Here is a 12444-nt window from a genome sequence, read left to right as displayed (position 1 = left end):
AAGGGAAATAATAAAATAATAAAAATAAAACATAATAAAATAATTCTCGATTTAAAGCTTTCGTGACTGCAGGGATTCATCTTCTTGGTTCTTTCGGTAAAGTCATGAAGAAGGGAAATAATAAAATAAAAAAAATAAAACATAATAAAATTATTCTCGATTTAAAGCTTTCGTGACTGCAGGGATTCATCTTCTTGGTTCTTTCGGTAAAGTCATGAAGAAGGGAAATAATAAAATAATAAAAATAAAACATAATAAAATAATTCTCGATTTAAAGCTTTCGTGACTGCAGGGATTCATCTTCTTGGTTCTTTCGGTAAAGTCATGAAGAAGGGAAATAATAAAATAATAAAAATAAAACATAATAAAATAATTCTCGATTTAAAGCTTTCGTGACTGCAGGGATTCATCTTCTTGGTTCTTTCGGTAAAGTCATGAAGAAGGGAAATAATAAAATAATAAAAATAAAACATAATAAAATAATTCTCGATTTAAAGCGTTCGTGACTGCAGGGATTCATCTTCTTGGTTCTTTCGGTAAAGTCATGAAGAAGGGAAATAATAAAATAAAAAAAATAAAACATAATAAAATAATTCTCGATTTAAAGCTTTCGTGACTGCAGGGATTCATCTTCTTGGTTCTTTCGGTAAAGTCATGAAGAAGGGAAATAATAAAATAATAAAAATAAAACATAATAAAATAATTCTCGATTTAAAGCTTTCGTGACTGCAGGGATTCATCTTCTTGGTTCTTTCGGTAAAGTCATGAAGAAGGGAAATAATAAAATAAAAAAAATAAAACATAATAAAATAATTCTCGATTTAAAGCTTTCGTGACTGCAGGGATTCATCTTCTTGGTTCTTTCGGTAAAGTCATGAAGAAGGGAAATAATAAAATAAAAAAAATAAAACATAATAAAATAATTCTCGATTTAAAGCTTTCGTGACTGCGGGGATTCATCTTCTTGGTTCTTTCGGTAAAGTCATGAAGAAGGGAAATAATAAAATAAAAAAAATAAAACATAATAAAATAATTCTCGATTTAAAGCTTTCGTGACTGCAGGGATTCATCTTCTTGGTTCTTTCGGTAAAGTCATGAAGAAGGGAAATAATAAAATAATAAAAATAAAACATAATAAAATAATTCTCGATTTAAAGCTTTCGTGACTGCAGGGATTCATCTTCTTGGTTCTTTCGGTAAAGTCATGAAGAAGGGAAATAATAAAATAATAAAAATAAAACATAATAAAATAATTCTCGATTTAAAGCTTTCGTGACTGCAGGGATTCATCTTCTTGGTTCTTTCGGTAAAGTCATGAAGAAGGGAAATAATAAAATAATAAAAATAAAACATAATAAAATAATTCTCGATTTAAAGCTTTCGTGACTGCAGGGATTCATCTTCTTGGTTCTTTCGGTAAAGTCATGAAGAAGGGAAATAATAAAATAATAAAAATAAAACATAATAAAATAATTCTCGATTTAAAGCTTTCGTGACTGCAGGGATTCATCTTCTTGGTTCTTTCGGTAAAGTCATGAAGAAGGGAAATAATAAAATAATAAAAATAAAACATAATAAAATAATTCTCGATTTAAAGCTTTCGTGACTGCAGGGATTCATCTTCTTGGTTCTTTCGGTAAAGTCATGAAGAAGGGAAATAATAAAATAATAAAAATAAAACATAATAAAATAATTCTCGATTTAAAGCTTTCGTGACTGCAGGGATTCATCTTCTTGGTTCTTTCGGTAAAGTCATGAAGAAGGGAAATAATAAAATAATAAAAATAAAACATAATAAAATAATTCTCGATTTAAAGCTTTCGTGACTGCAGGGATTCATCTTCTTGGTTCTTTCGGTAAAGTCATGAAGAAGGGAAATAATAAAATAAAAAAAATAAAACATAATAAAATAATTCTCGATTTAAAGCTTTCGTGACTGCAGGGATTCATCTTCTTGGTTCTTTCGGTAAAGTCATGAAGAAGGGAAATAATAAAATAATAAAAATAAAACATAATAAAATAATTCTCGATTTAAAGCTTTCGTGACTGCAGGGATTCATCTTCTTGGTTCTTTCGGTAAAGTCATGAAGAAGGGAAATAATAAAATAATAAAAATAAAACATAATAAAATAATTCTCGATTTAAAGCTTTCGTGACTGCAGGGATTCATCTTCTTGGTTCTTTCGGTAAAGTCATGAAGAAGGGAAATAATAAAATAATAAAAATAAAACATAATAAAATAATTCTCGATTTAAAGCTTTCGTGACTGCAGGGATTCATCTTCTTGGTTCTTTCGGTAAAGTCATGAAGAAGGGAAATAATAAAATAAAAAAAATAAAACATAATAAAATAATTCTCGATTTAAAGCTTTCGTGACTGCAGGGATTCATCTTCTTGGTTCTTTCGGTAAAGTCATGAAGAAGGGAAATAATAAAATAAAAAAATAAAACATAATAAAATAATTCTCGATTTAAAGCTTTCGTGACTGCAGGGATTCATCTTCTTGGTTCTTTCGGTAAAGTCATGAAGAAGGGAAATAATAAAATAATAAAAATAAAACATAATAAAATAATTCTCGATTTAAAGCTTTCGTGACTGCAGGGATTCATCTTCTTGGTTCTTTCGGTAAAGTCATGAAGAAGGGAAGTAATAAAATAAAAAAAATAAAACATAATAAAATAATTCTCGATTTAAAGCTTTCGTGACTGCAGGGATTCATCTTCTTGGTTCTTTCGGTAAAGTCACGAAGAAGGGAAATAATAAAATAAAAAAAATAAAACATAATAAAATAATTCTCGATTTAAAGCTTTCGTGACTGCAGGGATTCATCTTCTTGGTTCTTTCGGTAAAGTCATGAAGAAGGGAAATAATAAAATAAAAAAAATAAAACATAATAAAATAATTCTCGATTTAAAGCTTTCGTGACTGCAGGGATTCATCTTCTTGGTTCTTTCGGTAAAGTCATGAAGAAGGGAAATAATAAAATAATAAAATAAAACATAATAAAATAATTCTCGATTTAAAGCTTTCGTGACTGCAGGGATTCATCTTCTTGGTTCTTTCGGTAAAGTCACGAAGAAGGGAAGTAATAAAATAATAAAAATAAAACATAATAAATTATTCTCACGACGTTTCGGCCACAACGCAAGCAGCCGTCCTCAGGTGAAGAACAGGGCTGGCAGACGCTGTCTTTCCGACAGACCTGTTCTTCACCTGAGGACGGCTGCTTGCGTTGTGGCCGAAACGTCGTGAGAATTGTATTTTATTATGTGTTATTTTTATTATTTTATTATTTCCCTTCTACGTGACTTTACCGAAAGAACCAAGAAGATGAATCCCTGCTGTCACGAAAGCTTTAAATCGAAATGTTTCCACCTATGTATGTTGAACTTCTTTCGCACTGTACGTAGCCAACCGTTCCGGGGGTAGGACAACAAATTAAACACAAAGAGCATTTGCGTGATGGTCGAATGGCATGAATGATGGGATGCGTTGGACTGTCTTGTGTCATACTTGCGGTAAAGCATTGGTTCTAATCAACCCGTGTATTCCCTGCAGGTCCCAAGAGTTGCAGATTGCTGCGGACAAATACGTGAGTCGTACATTATTTTAACGAACGCTTTAAGCAATCATCTCTCTGTGGCCCAGTGACTGCGTTGCAATACCACCGAACTCACCATTGCAAGTATTAAATAGTCAATCTTTTATGCAGTCAATCCCTTGATCGGGGATTGAATCTTCTTGCCTGGTGAGTCATTATGTTATACCTGGTGCCGGTAAAACCTAGATTCAAAAAGAGGGATGCGGTTCTTTAAGAAGACACGCGGAAAACGACATTTCGTAAACCAGAAAACGCATTTTTACTCGTTCTGGAAATACAACAGAAGTTGTGTTGAGATGTTCAAACACCAAATAGACACATTTTTCAAGGAATCAAGTCTCTGCATTAACCACACACAGTACCTGTGGTGAACATGCAAGCAAATTATTTTTGCATGCTTTTTCATACTTTGATACATTCAAAAGAGGTCCCATTTTGGCTTCTTCCCCCATTAGCTTAACATATGAAAAGAAACCGAGGGATGCGTCTTGGAGAGTCATTCCAATTCGACTGCGAGCCCAGAAATAACAGACACCACACCCATATCGCTTTTGACATATACACAAATAAGAATGAAGAACATGAACGGTTGTTAACCCTTTCGGGGAACTGGCATAAAAATAAGTAATATTTAAAAAAGTGTTTTAAAAACATGCTTTGATAAAATGTACTAGTAATGGCAGAACTCCACGACTCCAGGAAGTGGCCCCGAAGCTTGCCATAACGTAAGGGACCGTGGCCAATTACAGCCAACGTGAGTTGACCGTGGACAATTAGACCCAAGCCGAAACATTACATATAAAAAAGAATGTTTAAAAAATATGTTTTTTAATGATAGAATATAGTATTGTCATCAGTATGACATACGTATACCAAGTTTGCAGTCGATACCACATTGGGAAGTGGGTTAAAATTGAGTTACAAGATTTGAGGTTACAACAACAACAGACAGAGTGAGTTAAATAAAAGCGTGTAAAAAGATCCGCCGCACGTTGGAATGCCTGGAAAGGCGATGTCTGGGGGCGTCACCGTTGCACCGTGAGAACACCGTGACAAGGCCACGGATCACAATCGGAAGCTTTATTTACACCGGGAGGAGGAGGAGGAATCTGATGAGCTTTGAGGCTCTTTTTCACAGATGCCCAGGAGCGCTTCCACTCACTCGACAAATGGGCGATTTTAAAGGGCAATCGTGGCCTCATTAGCGGAAGTATAATTACCCATGGGGGGGGGGGGGGTGTAGAAGTCACCGGGACAATGCAATCTGTCGATTTGACATTGAAACATATCCTGGTCAGAAAAAAAGAGACTGGTTTATATGTGTGTGTCTATACATATTTATGTATGTACCTTTTGTGCACGTTGTTATTTTAGCATCATTCGAAAATGTGAATGTCACGAGGAATGACACGGCGATCAACATCACGTGGGCGATGCCTGATGGCGCCATTAACCAAACCGTCATGCTGGACAACACCAAGGAGGCTGCAAACAACTGGAAGGCCCCAGTACTGGATGGATCGACGTTCATGTTCGCGGGGCTGGTGCCTGGCAGGAACTATTTATTTTCCCTGTTTGTCGACTGCACTTCTACCAACAGCTCCATCACTCAAATGTACCAAACGCGTAAGTGATGCCACTTTGTGCGCTGTTTTTATGAGAATATTGATGCTTGGCAATAGGTGTTTCCATTTGGTTTTTTAACATGTTAACATGTTAACATATTTCTGCTCTATTACCGGAAAGGGTGAAGGCTATTCTTATTTTGTCATCATTTTGACACTGGCAGAAAGGGCCCATAGACTTATGCTATCATACCAATGTAAACAAACGAAGGTATGTGTCAAGTGAAGTTATCAGAGATCCGACGGATTGACATCAAGTTAGCACGGGTGGCTAGGTACGGTGCGAACAGAAGGTCCACATACATACGAGGACATTTGTCAAGAGATGGAATTCCAGGTGTTTGGTTTGGTGACATTGACAGAATCAGAATCTTCATCTAGACTGGAGGAATTCGATGGACTATGAAGTGCTTATTCACGGATGTACAATAATGGAGAATGGGAGGTGTACGATGCCATCGATGTAACGATTTTTCGATTGACGATCTGCCTCCCATAGCCCCCCGCATTGTTTCTGTTTGCGAGAGACTTTCGATTAACGACGTGTTCAAGATATGACGCGGAACCTGCCGATGTCGGCCAATCGGAACGCTCCTAAGTGGGCTCGGCAGCAGACTTCGGCCAATCGGCGACGTTCCTTTCATGAGTTTTTTTTACAGCAAGTGGCTGCTTCTTGTTTTTGTTACTTGAAAGCTAAATAAGATCAATAACAATTGCCACTAAAATGAATTTGACGAGAGGCAAGAAAGTGACAAAAAGAATGAATGTGCAAACACGAAATATTGAGAAACACTACAGAGGTGTAACACATTCCTGCGGAGGGAGCTGGCAGGAACGTTGGGTTGCTCGGTCAATGGCCAGGGTCAATGGCGGCGTGGTGTATTTCGCAAATATGGCCGACTGTGAGGGCGGGCACAAGCCGGCGTGAGTAGGTTAAACGTTGAGTTTTATAAGGGCACCACGGGGTGACCAGCCCCTCCCCACCCAGCCCCACCCCTCCCACCCCCACCCAGCTCCACCCTCCCCACCCAGACTCTCTCCACCCAGCCCGACCCCTCCCATTTTTGGATGCACGACGGACGGACACTATACTCCCCTGTGGGCTGGTGGAACCAGGTGGTTCCTACCAGTACAAGCGTTCTTAACATGTTATTAGAACGTTCATTTATTAATATTGCCTATTTAAATATTATAAACTATGTTTGAAGGGTGTAAAGGGTCAACTTCCGATCGTATAGGAACAAACTCAGGGGCCGTCCATAAATTACGTCACGCACCTGGGGGGGTCAGACATTTGTGACGATGTGTGACGAGGGGGGGTGAGAAATATGACGTCACGTAAAAATGCGCAACTTTAAATAAATATAGAATTGTTATAACAACACTAATTGTTATAACAACACTCCTACAATATTAGAGTGCAGCGACACATTAAATACGCACTACAATGACAATAGTTTAAAGCGATTTGAAGCATGTTTTATTTTCAAAATGGAAATATGGTTTTGGGGGGGGGCAGAAATTTGTGACGTCATATTTGAGGGGGGTTCTGACTTTTTGTGACGCCGTGTGACGAGGGGGGGGGGGTCAAAAATCGTCCAAAATCGCGTGACGTCATTTATGGACGGCCCCTAATCCATTAACATGACTTTATTACGTTAGATTAACAATAACTTGATTAGGAGCTTTCGTGACTGCAGGAATTACTCTTTGGTTCTTTAAGTGAAGCCCCGTAGAAATAAAAATAAATTAAATAATAGAATACGACATTTCAATTGCAACACAAGCAAGATAAGATGGTCCAAAAATGTGTAATTAAGTCTTTTTTGCGTGGTTTATAACATCTTTCCAATGATTACTAAGTTTGTACCCATCATCACGGTTGAAATTATGTCTGTGTTTGTATATTTGTATGGCCTCGTGTACAAACCTTTGATGGTAGCCAGGAGGTTTGCAGAGAACCTTGGTCTCGGAAAAGACAATTTCATGAGAGCCCACCGAGTTGTAGCAATGATCGGCAACGGCCGAAGAATCAGTTCTGCCGTGTTTCAGATCTGACTTGTGCTCGCGGACACGATCAGCAACATGACGTTTCGTTTCTCCAATGTAGCAATCACCACAAATGCAACTCAATTTATAGACTCCAGGATACTGTAATTCAGGAACGACATCCTTCACAGATGGAATCAGATCACGGATTTTATGCACTGTACTGAATCGGACTTGGATCTTATGTTTGTTTAGAATTTTGGAGATCTTTTTGGTCACGCCTGCTATGTATGGTAACGTGATAGTTTTGGTCGGAGTTTCATGTGGCTGTTTCTGTGTGGTGGGAGAAACAGCTTGGCGGATAGTGCGGTCAGAGTATCCGTTCATCCTGAGGGCCCGATGTATTAATTTTAATGTTTTACCTACGTGACTTTACCGAAAACACCTAAGAATATGAATCCTTGCAGTCACGAAAGCTTCAAATCTAGAATGTATTTTGTGTCTCTCTCAAATTTAGCAATCTTTGGAAGTACGTAACCAACCACGTAGGGTGTTGACTGTTATGTTAGCCGACTCTCTGTGTTGTATTGCATTATATTTCTAAGTTTACTAGGTTTGTTTTCTGTTTCATTCGTACTTGATGATGATTGCTTTTGTTGCAATCGAAACGTCGTATGCTATTATTTAATTGCTTTTTCTTTCTCCGTGACTTTACCGAAAGACGCAAAGAGTAGATTAACAATGCTTTCAAATTTACGATCGATTTTTTCGTTAAAGGCTGAAGAGATTTTCTGACGTAATTGAAGGATTTAGTTTGTTTGTAAAACAAATGTTCATGAAAACAGGAGGGCACACGAATACCGCGAGGATGTCCGAGTCCAATGGAAGTTCATGTCACGGTAACCGTTGTATCTGATGTGGTGTTACTTTAATGACTTTAGTTCATGGCAAATACAGCCCTTCAAATGCGTACGTGTCTAATGATTGATTTTGCCGTTGCAGTGCCACCAACAGTCAATGTCAGCATCATCATCAACAACTCTACAGTCATGACGGTATCATGGGCACCTATTATTGCTGGAGACGTTGACTACTACATGGTCTACTTGAATGAAACCAATAACTCAACAGCAGTGAAGAGCTCCGATTTGTCCTCCAACATTACAACACAAGTGTTTACAGATCTGGTTCCTGGTAGAAGTTACCAGGCATCTGTAACAGCGCACAGTGGCAGTTACTCCCAACCATCAGCCATCTTCACTGCCAGGACATGTACGTATATAAGCAGCGTTCATCTTCGTGTAATGGCTTTGATGTTTGATATTTGTTCAAAACATGCTCAAAAATCGACAACATTTAAAAAACTTTTTCAATATATCCCCAATTATTGACAACATTAAATAACTGAATTAATACGTCTTTAAGGATTGACAACATATGAAGTAATTTTCAAGAGCTAACATGTTTATGTTTGCTGCGTACTTGTAAAAGTAACGAATTAATTGTACATTTGATAATAGGGACACATTAAATCAACAGGCGTTGTATATGTTAAATTATCAAACATGTTCTGTCATAAACATCTACATGTTTAAGAAAAAGAAAATGGCCAACCCTGTGCTTATGGATTACATTAATCTGTTCTTCATATCGATATATTGTATGCATAAGCTAGGCATTCGTTGAACTTCTTTAGCACCGTACGTAGCCAACCATGTTAAACGGAGGTGCGAGGAAGGACAACAAATGAAATTTAACACCAAAATAATTCCACTGTACAGTATTTTTATTAACGGTGACTAACCTAACCGATAATTGGTACAGTACTGCATGTTCTCAGATTAACACAATTCATTGTAATTTACATGACCACATTCACCCCACCCTGGTCTTCGCACCTGATAGGCTCACAGTGATGACATCACCTTTACTCCTCTATTTAAGACCGAACCAAGAAGACTTCTTTACAATTGTGGCAAATCGCCTGAAGCTGGTTGTAATTACCAAGGAAATGTCAGATAGTAAATGTTGTGGGTTTAATCTCCAACACACCGTTATGCTGAAGAAGTAACTGGCACGTTTTGTTTACGTGACAAACCTTACTAAGTGGCTGTGTCGGGTGGTGGTGGGTTAACGACACATTTATATTCAAGCGATCAAAGCCAAAAAATTGCGTTTATTACGCATAATATTGGTAATAAAAGCATACTTTTAGACTGCTTATGCAATGCCACTCGAGAGAAGCCTGCTATAAACGTTGAGTTCCTTCTTTTGGAGGAATGCGAAGCTTCATTATAATCTCTCGAAGCGAAACTCATTGAGGCTCCGGCCTTTTCCGGTTATTGGGAATATCCAGCATTAAGTAAAATAATGATTTGAGCAAGTTTGTATTATATTTACACATCATTTATTACTTAATCGCAATTAACATGTTTAGAATTCTATACAAGTTGATAAATGATTACAGTATAACATGAGTCGCCATTATTGTAAAGCAGAGGTGGAAAGCTGAAGTTTACTAGATTTCGAAGGCTGAAGAGATTATCTAACGTAATTGAAGGATTTAGTTTGTAAAATAAATGTTCATGAAAACAGGAGAGCACAAGAATCCCGTGTGGATGTCCGAGTCCAATGGAAGTCCACAACACAGCAACCGTTGTATCTGATGTGGTGTTACTTGAATGACTTTAGTTTATGACAAATACAGATCCTGAAATGTGTACGTCTCTAAATATTGATTTTCCCGTTGCAGTGATTCTATCAGTCAACGTCACCATCAGCCCCATCAACTCTACAGCCATGAATGTCTCATGGAAAACGAATCTTCTCGCTGTAGACGTTGACAACTACACGGTCTACTTGACTGAATCTAAGAACGCAACAGCAGTGCAGAGCTCCAATTTCCCCTCCACCATTACAACAAAAGAGTTTACAGGTCTGGTTCCTGGTAGACTTTACCAGGCGTCTGTAACAATGCACAGTGGCATTGACATCCAATCATCAGCCAACGTCAGTGACAGAACCTGTACGTATATAAGCAGCGTTCATCTTCGTGTAATCAGTTTGATGTTTGATATGTTTTCAAAACATGCAAAAAAAATCGACAACATTGAATACACTTACTCAATGTCCCCCATTATTGACAACATTAAATAACTTAATTAGTATGTATTTAGGGATCGAGAACATATGAAGTAATTTTCAGGAGTTAAAATAAAAGTTTGCTGCGTACTTTAAAAAGTAACGAATTAATTGTACATTTGATAATCGGTACACATTAAATCAACAGGTGTTGTATATGTTAAATTATCAAACATGTTCGGTCATGAAATATCTACAAGCATAGAAAAAGAAAATAGCAGGCCCCAACAATGTGCATTTGGATTACGTGAATCTGTTCCGAATATCGGTATGTTTTATGCATATTATAGGTTTGTATGTTGTAATTTTTTAGCACCGAACGTAGCCAACCGTGTTAATCAAAGTTACGGGGAAAGACAACGAACTAAACTAAAGACAAAATCATTCCGCTCGACAGTACAGTGCTGCATATTCTCAGATTAACATAATTAATTGTAATGTATACGACCACATTAACCGCACCCTGGTATTCGCATCTGATAGGCTCACATTGATGACATCACCTTTACTCCTCTATTTAAGACAGAACCAGGAAGACTTCTTCACAATTCTGGCAAATCGCCTGATGAAGCTGGTTGTAATCACCAGCAAAACGCCAAATTGTAAATGTTGTGGGTTTAATCTTCAACACACCTTTGTGCTGAAGAAGTAACTGTCGTGTTTTTGTTTACGTGACAACCCTTACTAAGTGGCTTTGGGTTAACGACACATTTATATTTACGCAATCTAACCCAAAAATAACCTTTATTGTGCATAATATTGGTGGTGAAAGCTTACTTTTAGACTGCTTATGCAATGTTGCTTGACACAAGCTTTATGTAAACATTGAGTAGGCTCTTTTGGAGGAATGCTAAGTTTGATTATAATCTCTCGAAGCGAGACTCATTGAGGCTCCGGCCTTTTCCAGTTATTGGGAATATCCAGCGTGAAAGGTAATGATTTGAACAAGTTTGTATTATATTTACACATGATAGGAGCGTTTTTGATTTATTACTTAATAGTAATTAACATGTTTAGAATTCAATACAAATATCTACGCTAATCGCCCAGAAATACTCTTTGGTTTTTTCGGTAAAGTCACGTAGGTGAAAATGAAATAAAATGAAAACTAAATTAATTCACGACGTTTCGGGCACAACACAAGCATCTGTCATCAGGTGGGGACAACCACAGAAATAACAGTTGCTGAGGTATGCCAAAGAGATGGCTCTGACAAGGGTTTATACAGCTGAGGAGGGGGGGGGGGGGGGACGAGGGCAGGGTGAGTGTGGGGGCGGTGCGTGGTCTGGGGAAGCCAGTCCTAATGCTGGGCATACTGCTCATGTACCACGGGTGGTGGGGGGGGGGGCGTTGGGACAAAACTACACGATTGGAACACTTCACATCAAATTTCCTAGTGATGGTAGTGTGCAAGGCTGGGATTAAAAGACTGGAGATGTGGATATGAATATAAACTATAAGGCAGCTAAGGTTTAATTTGGCTTATAACATCTTTCCAATGATTGCTCCATCTTCTCGGTTGAAGTTATGTCTATGTTTGTATATCTGGATGGCTTCATGGACAAATCTTTGGTGGTATCCAGACGGCTTGCAGAGTCCTTTGGTATCGGAGAAAACAAAATCATGAGAACCCACCGCATTGTAGCAATGGTCAGCCACGGCAGAATAATTCGTCCTACCGTGTTTCAAATCTGGCTTGTGCTCGCGAATGCGGTCAGATACATGTCGTTTCGTTTCCCCAATATAACAATCGACACAAATGCAACTCACCCAGGAATGTCTGTCCTTAACGCTCGTGACGTCACTCCACATGCTGCACCCCTCATTAATAATCATGAGCTGATGACATCACTCAAGTCGGCCCCACCCCCTTATTAATAATCATGAGAGGTCTTGATTTTCTCGTAACTGCAGGAATCCATAGTCTTTGGTTCTTTCGGTAAATTCTAGATTTGAAGCTTTCGTGACTGCAAGGATTCATACTCTTAGTTCTTTCGGTAAAGTCACGTAGGTAAAAAAATGAAATAAAATTTAATAACAATAAAACAATAAAATCATGACGTTTCGGAGCAACACAAGTCTCCGTCA

The 12444-nt window shown here is 37.9% G+C and overlaps 1 protein-coding gene across 1 annotated transcript in view; it reads left to right on the top strand.

Moving 5' to 3' along the window:
• LOC133359933 (receptor-type tyrosine-protein phosphatase beta-like) overlaps positions 1 to 12444 on the top strand; it is a 107758-nt gene that overhangs the window by 27628 nt on the left and 67686 nt on the right. Inside the window, exons 2-5 of the mRNA XM_061578495.1 lie at positions 3559 to 3592; positions 4976 to 5227; positions 8218 to 8487; positions 9968 to 10240. Coding sequence (XP_061434479.1) covers positions 3559 to 3592; positions 4976 to 5227; positions 8218 to 8487; positions 9968 to 10240 — 829 coding nt within the window. The remainder of the gene's footprint in view (positions 1 to 3558; positions 3593 to 4975; positions 5228 to 8217; positions 8488 to 9967; positions 10241 to 12444) is intronic.

The sequence above is a fragment of the Lethenteron reissneri genome, chromosome 66 (genome assembly GCF_015708825.2).
Source record: "Lethenteron reissneri isolate LAM-NWPU_2019-01 chromosome 66, ASM1570882v1, whole genome shotgun sequence".
Lineage (NCBI taxonomy): Eukaryota > Metazoa > Chordata > Hyperoartia > Petromyzontiformes > Petromyzontidae > Lethenteron > Lethenteron reissneri.
Note: the sequence above shows the minus strand (reverse complement) of the source record. Positions and strands in the feature narration are given on the sequence as shown.